Raw genomic sequence first — 17,712 nt, 5'->3', positions numbered from 1 at the left:
CCCAAAGCTCTTGGCAATTTTTATCACACTCATTTAAACAAGCATCATCATCATCGTTTTAAACCACGCATGTCCATGCAACCTTTTCTTTCCTCCATGGTCCATGCAGCCAGTTTTTGTCGGTTTTGTTTTTATTTCAGCTCAGACGGCGTCTGCATACGTGCACGTGCAGGTAGCGTAGGGAGTGATTTTTATTGAGCCGTTCATGAATTCGCGTAGTTCACTGTTTTGAGAAACAAGATGGGTCGCCCGGCACGTGGGCGAAAGCGGCGAGCAGCCGCTGCTCCCAAGCTCTCCCGGAAAGACAAGAGGCACTTGGTCGACTTCGGCGAAGAGCACCCGGCGAACGATCAGACGTCGGCTACAAACGATCGCCCCACCGTCGTTGTACCTTCAGAGGCAACGAAGGCTACAGACTCCGAGGAAGAGAGCTCGCAGTCGGAGGGTTCGGAAAGTGATAGCGATGACGCCGTGTGCCAACTGTTGGGCACGTTCGGTGGTCGGCGCGCCCCGGCTGCTGAGAGCGACAGCGAATCTGGAGACGACGACGGTGAACGCGACGGTGTCGACCACGACGTCGATCGACCGGAAGACGCAAACAAAGAGGACGGCGCCGCAAGCGAACACAGTGCGTCTGAAGACGAGGAACAGGTACGTCTCAACGTGTCGTCGGTCGCATATGACTATTGTCGCGATTGTTTACGGAGAATAACAGCATTCTAACATACGGATTGTGAGGCGGAAGCCTGAATAGTGTCTGTTTAAAAAGTGGCCGTTTCGCGTCCGTTACAATCGTGGCGTAGTTAAACTTGTGAGGCGTCTGACCAATGGCAAGCGTAGAAACGGACGCCCCGCCTTCCTTGTGTCGCGTCACATCCGGGTCGTCTGACCTCCGCCAATCAGGGCTCCCTCGAAATTAACTCTCTGAAGCGGACATGAGATAGACAAAACAGAACTCCGCACCTTGAATAGCGGGATGAAAGATCATGTTTGACAGCGGTATTTTCAACTTGTCCCCCTGTGCGTTGCAGATGAGGAAAGCTTTAAGACACATGCACGTTCTTGCTTCACTGTTTTACAGGAACTTCCAGCACAGAACGATCCGTTCTCAGTTCACTACGAGTGGAAGATCGAAGATGACAAGTTCCCCCTGGAAGGTGTCGAACGAACTCGGAGTGAACTGCGCTGGCCTACGTTGGGACAGCTTCGAGTCACTGCACTCAAGGTGAGGAGTACCATGTCAACGAATGGTGTTTTGTTAACCCGAGAAGTAGAAAATTAATGGATTTGCCACTAGCTCCTCCACACCTCAAGCTGGTGTCATTTGAATTCACAGGAAGTTTTTGTAGCTTGCACCGTTATAATTTTAAGGCAAAAAAGTGGCATCGCTGTCGTCTGGTACAGGAAATGGCCACTGGTGTAACGAGTACAAAATGCGTTTGAGTTTACAGTCAAACCTTGATATATCGAACACGGGTATATCGAATTATTGCCTACATTGAACACTTTCTATTTCACGCGCAAAATCACATGCATTTTTAATTTTTTATTTCGAACTGGGACGGACATGAAATGGGTATATCGAACTCCGCCACATACCGCTCGCGCCCTGTTGACAGGCGGCGAGCTATCCCGCAGTACCCTTGAGGATAGCGGTGGCGCGATGGGCGTTCCCGACTGCTGCGCATCGGTTGCACTGAATCAGAATTGGACGGTGCAAAAGAAGAATGCGAGCTTGCAGAAACCTGGGGCCAGTTTGAGCGCTTTGTTGGTGCTGAGCCACGAAGCATGTGCATTGATGACTTTGTTGGCGGTGACGACAGCACCGGAACGACGGCGGAGTTGACGGATGTGGAGATCCTAGCGGAGGTTACTACTGAGCGCACAAACGAAGACACTGCCGAGGTTGTACCCGCAAGCGCTGATAGTGCCCCGCTCCCGACTTCGACCGAGGCTTGAGCGGTTTTGGCCCTACCGGACCGCTACTGCAGCGCTATAGAAGGCACCGGCCTGTCGCTTGTGGAACGTTTGGACTACGTTGAGTAAGTCGTGTATAACACGCCAGGCTACCCTGCTGCAGTACTTTAAGCCAAAAGAATAAATACTTTGAAGCACCAAGTGAGTGTTTACTGCACAATTCGTTCATTTATTGATTTGTACCAGTTTATGACGCGTTTTTTACGTGATTTTGCATATCGAATTCTGGTTATATCGAACTATTTCGCGGGCACCGCGCTGTTCGATATATCGAGGTTTCACTGTATGAAAGCAAATCGCCTAAATGAGAGCCAAGCGCATAAGCAATGCGCTAACATTAGCATGTTGTCAGCGACAAAACAAGAGTTCTGATGTCATATCACGCGACGGGTGAATGTCACGGCATGCGAGTAGTGGTGCAGGCATGGAGATATCCCCAGGGTGGAGATATTTGATTATGGAGAAGCTGTGGGTTGATGCGCCGCCAGTCTTCCTGTCAAAGTAATTCAAGGCAAAAGATGAAAAACAAAAGTGAAGAAAGTGATGCAAATGTGATGTTACAGCTAAGTATCGCCAGGCTTTCGCATTGAAAGCACATGAGCAGACTTCAGTGCCTTGAAGAATTTTTTTCACATCAGTTCACACTGGGTGGATGTACCAGTAGCTCAACCAGCACTTTTTTGCCCCTCTGCCAGGACAACCCACGAGATGTTCCTCTGGTCCGTGCCCAGAGCCAGGATGGGCTGTGGCTCAAGACCACCCTGGCAGTGCCCGACACGCTGACTCCACTCCAGATGGAACTGCTCTCCGTGTTGAGTTCGTACAGGGACCTGCTGTTCACGGAGCGCTCGCTGGACAATGGCGAGGAAGTGCGTGCAGCCTACTGCCTGCACGCGCTCAACCATGTGCTCAAGGTGCGTCTCATCGCCCGTGGCCTTGTCTGTCGGTGCCGCCGATACAAAAGGTCCCGGAGACCTAAGCACTTGTTATTGGTTGTGAATGTGAACACATGAGTGTCCAGTTGAACACCCGAGATGCCTTGCTTCCACCTTGCGTTGTCGAAGGGCTTTGTAATCTTGTCACTTCACACGCTTTGTTTTGTGATCTGCTTAATGGCTTTTATCTCTCTCATACGCCTTGCACTGCTGCTCGCTCCTGCCATTGCGCAATGATAGAGTTGACAGTGATGGCGAATTTCGCGGCTTGTCTGACTACTCGTTTGGCTGCACCCTCCTGCTCCCTTTATCTACAGTGTACTAGCGTAGACAGCCATCTTTCTCTACTGCTAGGCTCGCGCTAAGGAATGCCTCATGCTACGGAACGTTTCTTAAGAGCCTGTTTTGCTGTCCCAGACGCTAGCACCAACGCGGGCTCTTCAGCTGAATGGGCCATTTACCCTATTTAACCCGCCACGGTGGCTCAGTGGCTGAGGCGTTGTGCCGCTGAGCACAAGGGCGCGGGTTTGATTCCCAGTCACGGCGGAGGCGAAAAGCAAAAATGCCCGTGTGTATGAGATTTCGCCGCACATTAAAGATCCCCAGGTGGTCAAAATTAATCCGGAGCCCTCCACTACGGCGCAGCTGATCGTGTGCGTTGTGTCGGCCCGTTAAACCCTACAATCAATCAATCATTTACCGTATTTCTTCGATTATAAGGTGGTCACGATTAAAAGGAAGGGTGCGATTTAGAGAGTCCAAAATATCGCCGTATATATAAACATCGTCGTATATTAATACACACACATGCACTCTCTCTCTCTCTCTCTCTGAGCTTTGAATATAAGGCAGGGTGACTGAGACTACTGATTTTGGAAAAAAACCTCATCTTATATTCAAATAAATACGGTAGTGTTTTTTGCATTTAAAAGACTGTGCTGCACCAATCAAGGCAAACACAATGGCCGAGATCATTTTTCGTTACGTTTAGTGAGCCGCACGTTTAGCAGCCAACTTCCCCGACGATGTTGCACTTTTTTTTTTTTTTTTTCTGTCTTTCAAACTGCACACTGGTTATCTGTGCCTTTGTCGTCCACCGCACTACAGAGCCGGTCCCGCGTGCTGCACCACAACAAGAAGCTGCACCGCGGTGCCAGTTCGGAGATGCGTGACCAGGGCCTGACGCGGCCCCTGGTGCTGTTTCTGATGCCCTTCCGGGAGTCGGCCCTACGCACGGTCAAGCTGCTGGCGCGGCTTTTGCCGGCCAAGGAGGTCGCCAACATGACCCGGTGAGGGCCTGTGCTGCCGTTGCACTTCTGACATTGCTCTTGATTGCACTGGGAGCGCGGTGGTGCAGTGGTGGAAGCTTTAAAGGAGCCATGAAGACAAAATACAAGATGGCTTTTTTAGAAAGCCTGCTTAGTCCCGATAACAATGATACCAATATCATCGCAATCTTCGAACAAATAACGGAGATATTGAAGAAAACGTGTGAAGCAGTCGCGACCCCCTAGCCAATTTCCCGCAACTTTTCTATGACGTCACGGAACCTTGTTTGTGCGATTGGCGGCCGCCTAACTGCCCTGTTGCGACGACAGATGACTGGACGTCTGTAATGGGGCCTCTAGTTCCATTTGACCGCATCACTTGAATGCTAACGTGCAGTTAACGCGCTGAAAATTATGTTTTATTGTTGGCCCGTATGACGTCATTCTTGCTCGTAACACGTCACCGTGGCGCAAAATTTGAAAGTTTTTAAATACTTCTTGCTTTTTTTTTCGTTGAAAAAACATCTTTTGTGGCTGTAATGGAGCTGAGTGAGATACTGAATTCTAGTTCTTTCAAATTAAACGAAGTTGTATTTTCTCTTCATGGCACCTTTAAAGGGGCCACGAAGACAAAAATGCAATTTGGTTCGTTAAAAATACCAATTTTCACTGGTTACAGTGATACCAATTTTATTGATAATTTCGAACATGTCAGGTAATAAAAAAAACATATCCTGTATTTTCGCGCATATAACCCGCACCAAAAGTGAGATAATTTCAGGGGTGAGGTAGAGGTGCGGTTTATGTGTGGGGTATTTTTTTGGGTGCAGCTTCACCGCAATGCACGTTGGGCCGTGGTGCCCCTACAGCAGTAATAGCGACTGAGCCACTGTTATCCTATTGACAGTGCTTATTCTGCACACACAGCTCAACAATGTACCACCTGAAAAAAATGAATGCGGCAAGTCATGTAGTTTGCTGGAATGGAGCTAACTGAGTTGCCAAAGGTCAGTTCCTTCAAATTGAATGAAGCTGTATTTTGTACTACGAAGAAAAACAGCGCAAAAGACAGGACATGGTAAAGAAGCAGAAACCACGCGCGGTGGCGAACAACTGAGCGCTTTATTGCAGCCGGAACATGTTACGAAAGAATGAAAAAAGAAGAAAAATGGACATCACAGTGCTTAAGGAAGACTAGAAGGCTAACGATGAAATATGGAAAGAACGGTGCAGAATCCAAGGCAGCCAAGGTAACCAAAAAAAAGGCAAGGCAGATTGAAGCGAATAAATGGAGCGAAAAAAAGGAAGCTAGAACGTCGTTAGAGATGTACAGGGCTGAGATTGAACATCAGAAAGGAAAACTTCTACGATAATTCCCAGGGCAGTGCTTTGCTTTTTGAGGCTAGAGCAGGTTGCTTGCGGACTAAGAGCTTTGTAGGGAAGTATTCACGAAATGATGGGGTATGCGTGGTATGTGGAAAAGAAACTGAAGCTATGCGGCACATAGTGTTCGAATGCGAGGGTATCCATCCAAATCTACATGGAGGGAATATTGGGCTTCCAGAAGCCCTAGGATTTAAGGGTATCACAGGGGAAGTTAACTTCAAGGCTGTCGAGGGGACGAAAAGAAGATTAGAATGCTGGTGGACGAAAAGCAGAGAGCGGAATATTGCCTTGGACAGCTACCACCTGTAACAGGAAAAAAAAAGTATTTTCTGCCTAATCAGCTGTTTGCGCCTGCCCTAAGCAGCGCTATTATTAAGCCAGGAGTATAAAACATAGGTATATTAGTCCTTTTTGGTAAGATGACATGTCATCACCCCGCTACAAAGGGGAAACCAATAGCAATCATCATCATTATCAGGTGTAGAGCTGAACTGCTTGCACGTTTAACCAGCAATTGGGAGTCTCTGGACATTTTTAAAGTTGGTGGCGCCTGGCACAGAGCACCCCAGCTCAAAAGAGAGTGCACCGTGAACTGCTCCGTGCAGCTTCCTCAAGGAGTTTGGGTGCGAGGAGGAGAAGCGGCAGTGGCTGGAGCGCCCCGAGGACTACGAGCAGACATTCAAGGGGAACACGGACGACGCGTTCCGCATCGGCCTGAGCGTGTCGGGCAAGACCTTGAGGCTGTACCGGGACTTCTACGCCTCGGACATCCTCATCGCCTCCCCACTGGGGCTGCGCACGGTCGTCGGGGCCGAGGGCGAGAAGGACCGGGACTTCGACTTCCTCTCCTCCCTCGAGATGGTGGTCGTCGACCAGGCCGACGTGCTGCTCATGCAGGTCAGTCGGGGGTCGCAGGAGAGTTGCATAGGGTTGAGAGGTGAAGGGGGTGGGGCATAAATGGCCACGACATGTCTGCCAGAGTTCTCCAAAAAAAAAAAAACTAACCACTTTTCAGCTAACAAGAAAGATGGTTGAATCGCAAAGCTTTCTCTGCGTCAAATTAACCCCTTAAGGGCTCATTAAATGAAAGAATTATGTTCTGAAATGGCCAATTTTTTTAATGATGTGATATGCTTCAGTAACATGTTAAAAACAGAAAAACATTATCGAAAATATTTTACGGCATTTAATAAAGTTTCATTAGTCATTCTCCACTCCATAGATAATACTCTATGCCTGGGGCATATCAAATGCATTCACAAATAAATTTCCGCAACTCCAGAAAGTAAAGGTTGGGTTTCACTTGCCATGCAGATAATGCACTATTCCTCGATAGTTCACTTGAAGCTAGGTGAGGCTACCATCCGTGCGGTAGCGTTCACAGCGCGGCACTACACAGAGAGCCTCCTCGGGGTCTATGCGGTACCATTCACGGGAGCTTTCCATCGTATCATAGCGGCTGTCTTCCCCTTCGGAGTCGCTGCCCGTAAAAACGTCATCACTATCTTCTTTACTTGAAGAATCAAACACACTGCAGACATCCTCATCACTCTCGCTTTCATCATCTGAGGAAGACAAATTTTTCGCACCAGAACAGCACACAGATAAGGCCACGTTTCTAAAACGTGCGGGCAACAAACCACCCATTCTGCCATGTAGTGTGAAAACTCTCATTGAATACAAGTGCCAATGGTGGAACCCGTGCTGCCATCTATGTTGTAAATAGAAAAACACCGTTTGACGAGCTGGGCTCGTCAAACGGTGTTTTTTAGTGGAATATTATTTTGACGGTTTGGTGTGATGGTGGACAGAGCCAGTAGAGTTGTCAATCGCCCCCTTAATGAACACAGAAATATCCGCCGTGGTGGCTCAGTGGGTGAGGCATTGTGCTGCTGAGCACGAGGTCGCGGGTTCGGTTCCCGGCCATGGCGGCCGCTTTTCTGATGAAAGCGAAAAGCAAAACTGCCCGTGTGTACGAGATTTCGGTGCACGTTAAAGATCCCCAGGTGGTCCAAATCAATCCGGAGCCCTCCACTATGGCGCGCCTCATTGTCTGAGTTGCATCAGCGCGTTAAACCCTACAGTCGACCAATGGACACAGAAATTTGGGGCATGAGAATGGCCGGGGGTACTAAGTTATGTACCTCGATCTCTGAGGCTGTGTATTAAGAGCATTTGCATGGCTCGAGAAGTTCAAGATGGCATGGCTTTCATATAGCTCCCTCAGTATTACTGTGGGTGGGGGCAAACTTGTCCACTTCCAAAGAGTGGAGCTGTTCTAAAGAGGCTTTTCTTGAGTTCATTTTTGAGATGTAAAGAAGCAAACGTTTAGCGTGTGAAAACAGTAGTGAAGTGCTAGTACACGCGCCTCCCTGCACCCTTGAAAATGCCTTGGCAGGGCCTTGAAAGACCTTGAATATCGTTGAATTCTTGTCCCTGAATCCCGTACGAACCCTGCTACAGCTTTGCCTTCTAATAAGCGTATTCCTCCTCCTCGCATCTCGTGCAGAACTGGGAGCACGTGGTACACCTGATGGAACACGTCAACCGCACCCCGGTGGACCCCCACGGCGCGGACTTCTCGCGCGTTCGCCTCTGGTGGCTGCACGGGTGGGCGCGCCGCTTCCGGCAGACGGTGGTGCTCAGCTCCGTTGGCCAGGCACCCATCGCGGCCCTGCTGAGCCGACACGCCCAGAACTACGCGGGCCTCGTGGCCACGGCCAACCCCGTCGCGTCGGGCTCCATCGCAGGTGAGCGGATCGCTGGAACGTTTGCGCTGGAACGTATCGTGGAGACAGACGACGCAAAAAAAACTTGTCAGCACTTTCCTTTCCCGCCTTTTTCATCAGTTGTTGTTCTCGTTACTTGGCTTATGTGTTTTGCGTCGTTTAGGATAAAACCAGTCGCAGGTGCGTTGCCTTCACGCCAAAGTGTACGTTTTTTGGTGTTGTCTTCTCCGTAATTCGTTCCAGTGCCAATCTTCAACGATGCTCTACCAAGTTTACTCAAGGCAGGAGGAACCTGTGATATTTTGTTCCGACATAGCTACAAGCAAGGCACTTCAGGTGCGATGCAGAACGTTAACCAAGCGTGCTGACATGCCTTGCCTTGCCTTGCCCCTAAACTGGCCTAAACTATTTGAAACCACCCTTATGTACGAAAAAAAAAAACACGCAGAACTGAGCCAAAAGGACAGTTTACAGTAGAAAAAATTCGCAGGTCTTGCATCTTGCAAAAACTTTTTGCACTGCGGGGACTTGAACCCAGGTTATTTGCTCCAGAACCCGTGGTTCTACCCATGAGGCTATCGAGGTAGAACAGCGAGGTTTTTTTAGCAGTTCAAGACAACGGGAGTGTTGAATAAAGCCAGTAGATGGCTCTGGGTATGTACAGGAAGTGGTGGCTTGTACCCAAAACGGAACGGAATCTCACGGGGAGCTTGTGTAGCTAGTTTTCTTTTAACACTTATTAAAATGAAAAACAAAAGGGAGTCTCTTGCTAGTGCATCAGAACCTTCTAGCCGTAACGAGCAGCACAGCCGGTATGGGTGGGAAATAGCAGGGGGAAAAAAAGTCGGCTGCAATGTAAAATGCAGGAGTTCGTGCCTTACTGCTTTCGCTAATTTGGGTGGGTATGGTCAGGCGGGCAGTCATCTGCGGTTAAAAAATTCCAAGGACACCTGACCGCTTTGTACGGGTTGTTTTGCGTCTGCCTCACGTTTTCAAAGGCCTTTGTTCTCTTGCCGCTTAAGGCGCTTTGCTTCATGATCCTGTTCCACCTCAATGCTTTCGCAAGGCTTCCATCTGTCTCCTACGCTTTTTACCGCTGCTCTTTCCTGCCTTTCTGTAATGGAACAGTTGACGATGGGGAATTTCGCTGCCTGTCTGTTAGCTCTTCATCTCCCTTACTTCTTCTGCGTTATACTTGCATGGACGTTCTCCGTCACACAGTTTAGGCTCGTGTTCTAAAACACCTCCCAGGCAAGGAGCCAATTGATGGCTTCCGACAACTATCCCTTTTTTTTTTTTTTTTTCCACTCATTAAAATGGGCAGTGGGCAGCTTACTTTTCGTTGCGGTTTCAAAGCTACATTCATCTTTCACACTTGGAAGCACCGCGGAAGCTGCGCTGTTGCCGATAAAAAGCAGTACTCTGCAATTGGCTCAGAGCAGTTCTTTCATGGGAACTTTGTTTTTGAATTGTATTACTTTGTCGTAAAATAGGTTGTGTGCCTGCCCCTGAGAAAAGATTTGTCCAAATAAACCTCGTTATGCCATGATAATCTACTCCTCGCACAAATGGGGGGTGGAATGACCGGCGGATGTGCGATCCCACTCAAGATGGACAGCAACAAGACGTATGCACGTGTGGGTGTGCGTGTTTGAGTACACCCATCACTTATCTTGCTGCACCCTTCTCAAATGCTTGCGAGGAGGAACTTAGCCCCACATTTCTTTTGTTTAAATTAAAAATTAAAAGAAATGCATTACGACTGCAGCATAATCTGCGAGTGCGACTCAACTAAGGCCGCATAAGGTGGTGTGGCCTTGAAAACAGCAGGTCGAAAGAGTGCCTCGGATGTTGCCTCTTGTGAGCTTGGTGGTCCTTCTCAATAATCTGCACCTTCGGGATAGTGAGGGTGAGGCAGTGACGATGTTTATGATGATGCATCATGACATATGTACATAAGGAGAACTTTACACTTGCAGGCAGGCTCTAAATCAAGTTATAAGATAGGTGCCAATGCAGTATTGTTGGGCATGCAGCCACTTCTGACCTGGTAGTAGTGGAAGCGTGTGGGGCGTTGAAAACCGCAGGTTGAAAGAGTGCCTCGGATGTTTTCAAATGCATGGCATTTTTATGCCTCCACGCTGCCGTGCTCGAAATGGGGTTTGCATTATCAGTTCCACCAGTGGCAAGTGGCACAGCATGGGCGTCACGAATGGAGGAGGGCAAGTTTTAGGAGCAAGGAAGGGTTCATGATGGAGGAAGTCAGCTGTCAGTTGTGGGGTTCGCGGCTATAAACAGGCTGTATCACCGGGTTAGTCGGCCACAACACGAGCACCGGAGCCACGATCCACCACGTGGCGTTGCGTGGACACCGCTGTGAATCCAATCGACTCACCGAAAGGTGCCAAAGACGAGCTCAGAGGCAGGCAAAGTCGACGAAGTGCGCTTTACTCCACAGTCGGTGAAATGTACACTATGTACAAAGGAGCGGCCGTCCCGAGCTTGGGCGGAGGACGGAGTCCCCACGAGCTCTATAAGCCGTCGTAGGTCGCCGGCTTCTTTCATTTAGTGAGGGGAGTCTCGCCTTGCCTCGTGGTCGGGGAACGGAGCATTCCTGGTGCGGCCAGGCGGTTCGACTGAGCGTGAAGAAAAAGGCCTCGGGGAAGCCCCTGCTTGCAGTTTCATGCCTCTGTGAAGAGAAGGGTATCCCAGGTAGGAGGAAGGTGCTTGCGGGCTAAAAAGGCAGGCCGGCGTAGAAGGGGGCGTTTTGTCTTGCGCAAGAGCCCGCGAGACTCAGCGCGCCCTTGCCGTTGACGGCGGCGCCGGCCTACCAGCTCTAAGCAAGACATGGGGACAGACGTAATCCCCACACACTAACAAAATTGAGGTTTTATGTCAGCAGTAGCGCTTTAAAGGAGTACTGACACCAAATTTTGACACCTAAAAAAAATGATATAATTGGCTTCAGCAGTTTGTACAGATGCCTCACAGAAATTTTTGCAGCGATCCGAGGCCGGAATCACATCTAAAATCGATTTTGATTGTCCTGGCCGCGAGCTTCCACAAATCGGCAGCACTAGCGAAATCGCTTTCGGCGTGACGAAACATCGGCCTGCGTGTCTGGCCGGTTCAGGGTGACGTCATATATATATATATATCGTCGTTTTCGAAACTGGAAACGATATCCTGCGCTGCTGTTGTCGGTGGTATTCGTTTGAGCAGGAGACGCGGGCGTAGCTGTGTGAGCAATGCTTGTAAACTTTGCGTGTTCGACGTCTTTGCTCTTCAGTTCGTGGCCGCCCAGTGTTCCGTTGCACTGGTGCCGAAAACTGCGCAGTGCCGGCACCGCGCGGTGCGCGATGTCGACGCGCACCGCGGCGACGCGGCGGTGCACGTCGCCAAGCTCGCCCAAGTTGTGCTATGGCAAGCTCGCAGAATGCGAAGTACTGCTCGTGGAAGCCTGTCCGAGCAAATCGACGACGACGCCAAGATGCATTATTTTCCACGCAACGACATGCAGCGCTAAACGTGGACTGAGTTCGTGTGCAGCGGCGGCCGCAAGAACTGTCGCCCAAGCCTGCGGGCTCAGCGTTGCTTAGATCAGCTTGGGTGTTGGGAACTTTAGGCTTAGTATCGTGGCGAATATTTGATCGCTGGTATCTGTACAACTGCGAATGACCATCCCTTACACAACTTTTCACCACACTATCGTCCCCCTTTTCGCATATGGAGCTTTATTTTGGCGATAATTTCCGTTTCAGCGATCGGTGACCAAGACATCTGCCGTGGCCTGTTTTGATTCTAGCGCGCAGGTGGCGCCATCTTTCGGCCGCTTGCCGCACCGCAATGCCAGCAGTGCTGGGTCAGAGCGCCGAACCTCCGCTGCCGGTCAGCGTAAGCTTACCATCGCAGCATATATCTGAACGCCGCTTTTAAATTCAGCGCTGGCTGATAACAACCCCTAGCACAATTTTTCACCACACTAACATCTACTTTCTCGCGTGTGGAACTTCTTTTTCGCGATCAGATTGATTAGAAGAGTGGCGACAAGCTGTTGCTATCACGGTCTGCGCCGGTTCGAGCTGCAGTGATATTAAAAAACGGACGACGGCGAAGACATCGCCGGCCCAATCACCTGGCCAAATAAAGTTGTTCTGTCTGTCGGGTGGCAGCGACTCATCCGAGTCTGACGATTCAGACAACATGTCGACTGCGCGGGCGAGTGCGGACCATGTGCAATCGTAGCAGACGATGCGGCGAACGTCCCTGACGTCACAGGCGAGACCGTGACGTAAGGCTGGCCCGCTTGCAGGCTGGCCTTCAAACGGCCATTTTCCCGTGCGGCGACCGAATTTGAAACTGGTTGCAATAAACATGCTATAATTAATTCTGTGTTGGCGGCTGGCGGCTTTCGGTTCGATTTTCGTAATTACTGGGCCAATAGGTATTCTTTACAGCATAAAAACTGAAAGCGAGAAATTTCGTGTCAGTACTCCTTTAAGTTGACAACATTCTACAGACTCTACACGTTCTATAACAAAACATGGAGCATGGAAGTAACGTGGTTAGCAGCCAAGTGAAGCATGTGCTGCCTGTATTTTGCAAGATTGTCCCAGCAAATTGGCAAAATTACGCAGAAAGACTAGAATAATCGGCGCACAGTCAGGACAGATTCTGAAATGCTAACACGTTTCAGCGCCGTGAAGTTTTCTAGAAAGGTTTTCAGGAAACAGGCATACAACAGTATTGTAGTTGTAAGACTTCGTTTTAATGATTCGGCGCTAACCAAGCACCTTGAAGCAGTCACTGTTGACGTATTGGTATACAACATGACAGCTCTGTTGCACAATTCATTAGTGGAAACCATTATATTTATACGAGAGCAAATACAAATAATGAACTTATTTATAACTTAGAACTGCTCTGTTTTTGAATTCCGTAGCAGAAAAAGCTGTAGTCACAAAGAAAGGAAAACACTGCACTAATGCTCTGCACCATTAGACAAAAAAGAGCAGAAGTTTTGACTTGTGAGTGATTCCTGCCCCTTTTTAATTTGGTCACTCAGTCGCTGTACAAAGCTGCCTTCTCCACCTTCACCTTCCAGCATATGCCATCAATAGCAAGTCTGCAATAGTCGCGTTGCGTTCACAGCTGCAGTAAAGTCTTTTGCCACTTGACACAAATACCACTAAAAAATTGGCCTTGAAATCCTCGCGTGACACATTCTTTCCACACAGATTGTACGGTCTGACCGCAGCCTCGTTTTGAAACCTTGCCGCGTCGTTTCTCTTCTCACTTGCAGAGGTGACAGTGTCCCTGGCTCAAGTGTTCCAGCGGTTCGACGTCGCGTCGGTCGCCGAGGTGGCGGAAGCGCGGTTCCGCTTCTTTACCGAGAAAGTCCTCCCGCCGCTGCTTCGCGAGGGCTCCCAGGGCAGCATGGTGTACGTGCGGTCTTACTTCGACTTTGTGCGGCTCCGCAACCACCTGCGGTCGCTCGACGCCAGCTTCTGCCAGATCTGCGAGTACACGACCGACGCCAAGGTGTCGCGAGCACGCGGGGTCTTCTTCACGGGCCGCCGCCGGCTATTGCTGTACACGGAGCGCTTCCACTTCTACCGCCGCTACCGGATCAAGGGCGTGCAGCGGTTGGTCTTCTACGAGCTTCCGACGCTGCCCCATTTTTACCCCGAGCTGTGCCGCCTCGTTGCACCAGGGGCGGGCGGTTGCACCAGCCTCTTCTGCCGTCTCGACGCGCTTCCGCTGGCGGCCGTCGTGGGAAGTGAGCGTGCCGCGCGGCTTCTGCACGGCGCACGCGACGTGCACGTCTTCGTGTCGGGCGGCCAGTGATCGGCGGCCGATGAACTCCCACTCGGCGGAAAGTGTCCGGCAGCTGGTTATCAGTGGTCAGTGAAGTCCCGCGTGCACATGTCTGGCAGTTCTTTGGTGGCCGACGAACTCCTGCACAGTGCAAGAGATGCGGTCGTCCTTCTGTTCAGGTGACCAGTGAATGGAGACTGATGAACCACGGAATACTTGGGGGCAGAATTGTTATTTAAAATTCTTGTCCCGAGGAACCTGACACATTGGTTCCCGGGTTTGGCAGCAATCGAGCCTCCTGTAAAATGCTTCGAATGTTCGTGTTTTTTTTATGTAACCAGATGGCGATTAATGTGGCACGTGTGGAATTGTCGTCAGTGGTCTTTCTCAGTGGTGGGGCAGTCGCCTGGGCGTCTCGTCGGACGAGTCCGATGTGTCGATGCCGGAGTCCGGCAGCTCCGAGCCGACCAGCTCTGCAAGCAGGCTGCTCAACTGGTCCAGAAAGTTGGTTACGCCATCATAACCTGCGCACGGGTTCACAAAAAAAGACGTGCTGTGTTGTGGCAACCTCACACTTGTGGAATTAATGTCAAACAGAGCTTTTCCGCGATCTAGAGGGCGCCAAAGTCACGGCCTTTCTTCGACTACGGGGCACAATCCATCCCTCCCACCACAAGAACTACAATAAAGAAGAGAGAAACCAGGGGTGCAACTTGCCTGGGAAGTTGTTGACGTCGATGATGCAGAGCCGGCCGGTGTCTTTCTCGACGATGATGTCGATGCCGAAAAGGCGCTGACCGAGCTGTTTCCGCATCGTGTCCACAATGAAGCGTAGCTTCCGAGGACACGGCATCTGGTTCCCCTGAACACGGCAAAGTGGACAGCGGACACAAGCGCCATGTTAACTTTCGGCCACAGCCAGGCACGCTGCAATTCCTGTGTTTGAGTTACAATGGCCCTGCAGTTTCTTTGAGGCCTGGAGAGGGAAGACTAAACTTTTAACACTTAAAAGTTCCATTTTCTGCCTCCCCCCTTTGAAGTTTGTACGAGCATTTGCACCTTTCTACATTTGCTCAAACAGAGTGCACAGACTGTCAATGAAACTTATTCTACCTAAAGTTATGTGATGGATGTCACGAAATATTCACTGTTTGGAGTGCTTGCATGTACTTTGTAGAAGGCCTTTGGTTACTACGTGGTGCCATTAAAAATGTATTAAGAGGGTCAGATGCATCAGGCAGCATCTGTCAATTGCAGAGTGCTGCTGCTAGCTATTTCTTTCTGTCATGCATTGGAGTTCAGACCATGTGTCCCAACAGTACAAGAACAAAGCCCTTTTACAGGCAGCCATTGGTGGACATTTAATAAAGATCAGCAACTTCACCACAGTAGCTGACCGTTTTTTCAGACTCCAAGAATTCGGACTTGCTGGATATTTTGAACTTTCCCAAGGAACGGCAGTTGTCCCATAGATGCAATGACTCACAAATTTTTCGGACTGCTCTTTTATTCGGAGAATTTTTCGTTCCCCTCCAGGTCCGAAAATCGGTCGGCTACTGTATGGGCCATTAAAAATTGCAGACAACGCTTTAGCACAAGGAAATTTCGTACCAGGCAATATTACGCCTACGGTCCTTTACGCCTACGGACCATTCAAAGGCCTGGAACTCCCATGCTTGCAATGCACAGCTCATTCCCATTAGCACAGTGCTTTCACAAGAACATGGCAATTTACTTTTTGTGACTACTGCTCACACAGCTCAAGACCTGGAAGATTATTACAGGACTGTGATTTGGGTGATTTGGTGAACATTCATGATGAAGATCAGCGTTGAAAAAACACGGCACAAAAGAACGAGGAAATACACAAAACACCGCTGTCTAGTTCTTGTTTTTTGTTTTTCTTCGTGTTTTTGCCACATGGCATGTGAGAGGGGGTTTGAAGGTGGGAAGACGGAAGAAAGTAGGAAAGCAAGAGAAACAGAGAGAGGGGGGATGCAAAATGCACAGATAGTCCCGAAACGAGTAAGTTTTCGAGCCTACAGGTAACCCTGCTCATCTTTAATCATGTTGAACCTCAAACTTACGAAACTTAATTTTCACGAACTTACTGAATTAACACATTCAGAAGACCCCAATTTAACAAACAGTCGCCAGTCCTGGTGACTTCTTTTCATCGATTTAAGGGAACGCCAGTCGGGCAAGTTGTTACAAATTAATTTCTGGTTCAACTGTTAGCACAACTTATACCCGTGCCACACGTACACGAAAAATGACATTAACTCTTTCGTTACCGCGCAAAATTGACCAATTTTGAAGGGTCTAACAAAACATTTTTTTTGTGCTATACATATTGGTTAGGCACACATTGCAGTGACATAAAATGCAGATTATTCCACGCGCTTTCCAACGATACCAGTTTTAATAATGTTTTCCTAAATAATGATTGCCAAAAAAATATCGAATTCAAAAATTTTGTCCACGTGTCGAAGAAAATAAGAAAAAGTACCGTATAAACCGGAATATAGGTCGAGTTTTTTTCCAAAAAAATCCGCACAAAAGTCACCCCTCGTCTTATATAGCGGTCATTGGCAGAATGTAAATCGTTGTCTGGCAACAATGTGCAAGCGCAGTCCGTCGCCATTGCCATTCGTGTCGGACTGCTCTCTCGCACTATCAGGCTTTTATTTGATTTCGCTTTTCTCTAGTTTTTCGTCTTTTACTTGTTTATTGTGCGTGCGTGCGTACATTTCTGTACGTCTCTGTTCCGAGATGAGTGGCGGCAGTTGATGCCAGTTCACCGCGGCGTTTAAGCTGGCGGCGATTGAGTCACCGAGCAGAATGGGAATATAGCGGCGCAACGCCAGTTAGGCGTTTCGGAGAAAAGTGTGCGGTACTGGCGGAGCCAGAAAGCTAAGCTGTGCGCGTGCAACCCCCGAAACTGATCGTTCCGTGGACGACAAGCGGTCCACCCCGAGTTGGAGAACAAAGTGGCGGACTTCGTCCGGGAACTTCGCTCACGATCGCTCCGGAGGCCATGCGCGGACCGGCTCCGCGAACTGTGCAATGAGTGGATAGCCGGCAACAACAAAAAGACCTATACGGGCCGGTTGCGACCGTGTCAAGTTGGGTGTCCTCCTCTTGGCAGTCGCTGCCCGACGACATGGTTACACGAGCGTTCAGGAAGTGCTTCATCAGCAACGCGCCTGGTGGCATGGAAGATGACTGCGAAGCAGTCATCCTTGGACGACTCTGAGAGCTCAGGCGAGTGACTTCGGCAGGCATAGTGAGTGGCAGTGACAGACGGGCGTCGAAAATAAATATAGACATTGTGATTGCGCTTCTGTGCCGAATTATTTTTTTTTTTTGAACTTTTCCCACCTCAGGGTAGGGGGTCGACCTATATTCCCACTCGACCTATAATCCGGTTTATACGGTAAGTTGTGTATAATAAACGACCAGTAGTAGAAAAAATTTAGAATATACATTTTGTAGGTAGACATTTCAAAAACCCGTCCTAGAAAAAAAATTGAGTTGCGCAGTGCAATTTGTGAGATATAAAAAAAAAATGTTAGCCCGCGTGGTGCCCGTGCCATGTGG

At 49.4% G+C, this 17,712-nt stretch overlaps 2 protein-coding genes across 3 annotated transcripts in view; one reads left to right on the top strand and one right to left on the bottom strand.

Moving 5' to 3' along the window:
* Positions 1-64: 64 nt before the first annotated feature.
* Positions 65-15,458, top strand: LOC144142326 (U3 small nucleolar RNA-associated protein 25 homolog). Its single transcript, XM_077673747.1, has 7 exons — positions 65-651; positions 1,082-1,225; positions 2,673-2,891; positions 4,020-4,201; positions 6,172-6,463; positions 8,076-8,316; positions 13,598-15,458. The coding sequence occupies exons 1-7, from the start codon at positions 241-243 to the stop codon at positions 14,140-14,142; spliced, it is 2,034 nt and encodes a 677-aa protein (XP_077529873.1). The 5' UTR covers positions 65-240; the 3' UTR covers positions 14,143-15,458.
* LOC144142328 (inositol-tetrakisphosphate 1-kinase-like) overlaps positions 13,042-17,712 on the bottom strand; it is a 25,167-nt gene continuing 20,496 nt past the window's right edge. For both annotated transcript variants that reach the window (XM_077673749.1, XM_077673750.1), the window contains exons 6-7: positions 14,830-14,974; positions 13,042-14,636 (exon numbers count right to left, since the gene is read on the bottom strand). In XM_077673749.1, the coding sequence (XP_077529875.1) occupies positions 14,500-14,636; positions 14,830-14,974 (282 nt within the window). In that variant the 3' untranslated portion in view covers positions 13,042-14,499. The remainder of the gene's footprint in view (positions 14,637-14,829; positions 14,975-17,712) is intronic.

Source organism: Haemaphysalis longicornis, unplaced genomic scaffold, assembly GCF_048455015.1.
Source record: "Haemaphysalis longicornis isolate Haplotype H1 unplaced genomic scaffold, Haemaphysalis longicornis Haplotype H1 scaffold_6, whole genome shotgun sequence".
NCBI classification, from domain to species: Eukaryota; Metazoa; Arthropoda; class Arachnida; order Ixodida; family Ixodidae; genus Haemaphysalis; species Haemaphysalis longicornis.
This window is presented reverse-complemented; position numbering and strand designations above follow the sequence as displayed.

What these genes read in the sequence shown, in the direction of transcription:
- LOC144142326 (XM_077673747.1), top strand. Translation starts at nt 241, where the DNA reads ATGGGTCGCCCGGCACGTGGGCGAAAGCGGCGAGCAGCCGCTGCTCCC. An exon ending in TTCGAGTCACTGCACTCAAG is followed by an intron (nt 1,226 to 2,672) that starts GTGAGGAGTACC and finishes CCCCTCTGCCAG; the next exon opens with GACAACCCACGAGATGTTCC. An exon ending in CCGACGTGCTGCTCATGCAG is followed by an intron (nt 6,464 to 8,075) that starts GTCAGTCGGGGG and finishes CATCTCGTGCAG; the next exon opens with AACTGGGAGCACGTGGTACA.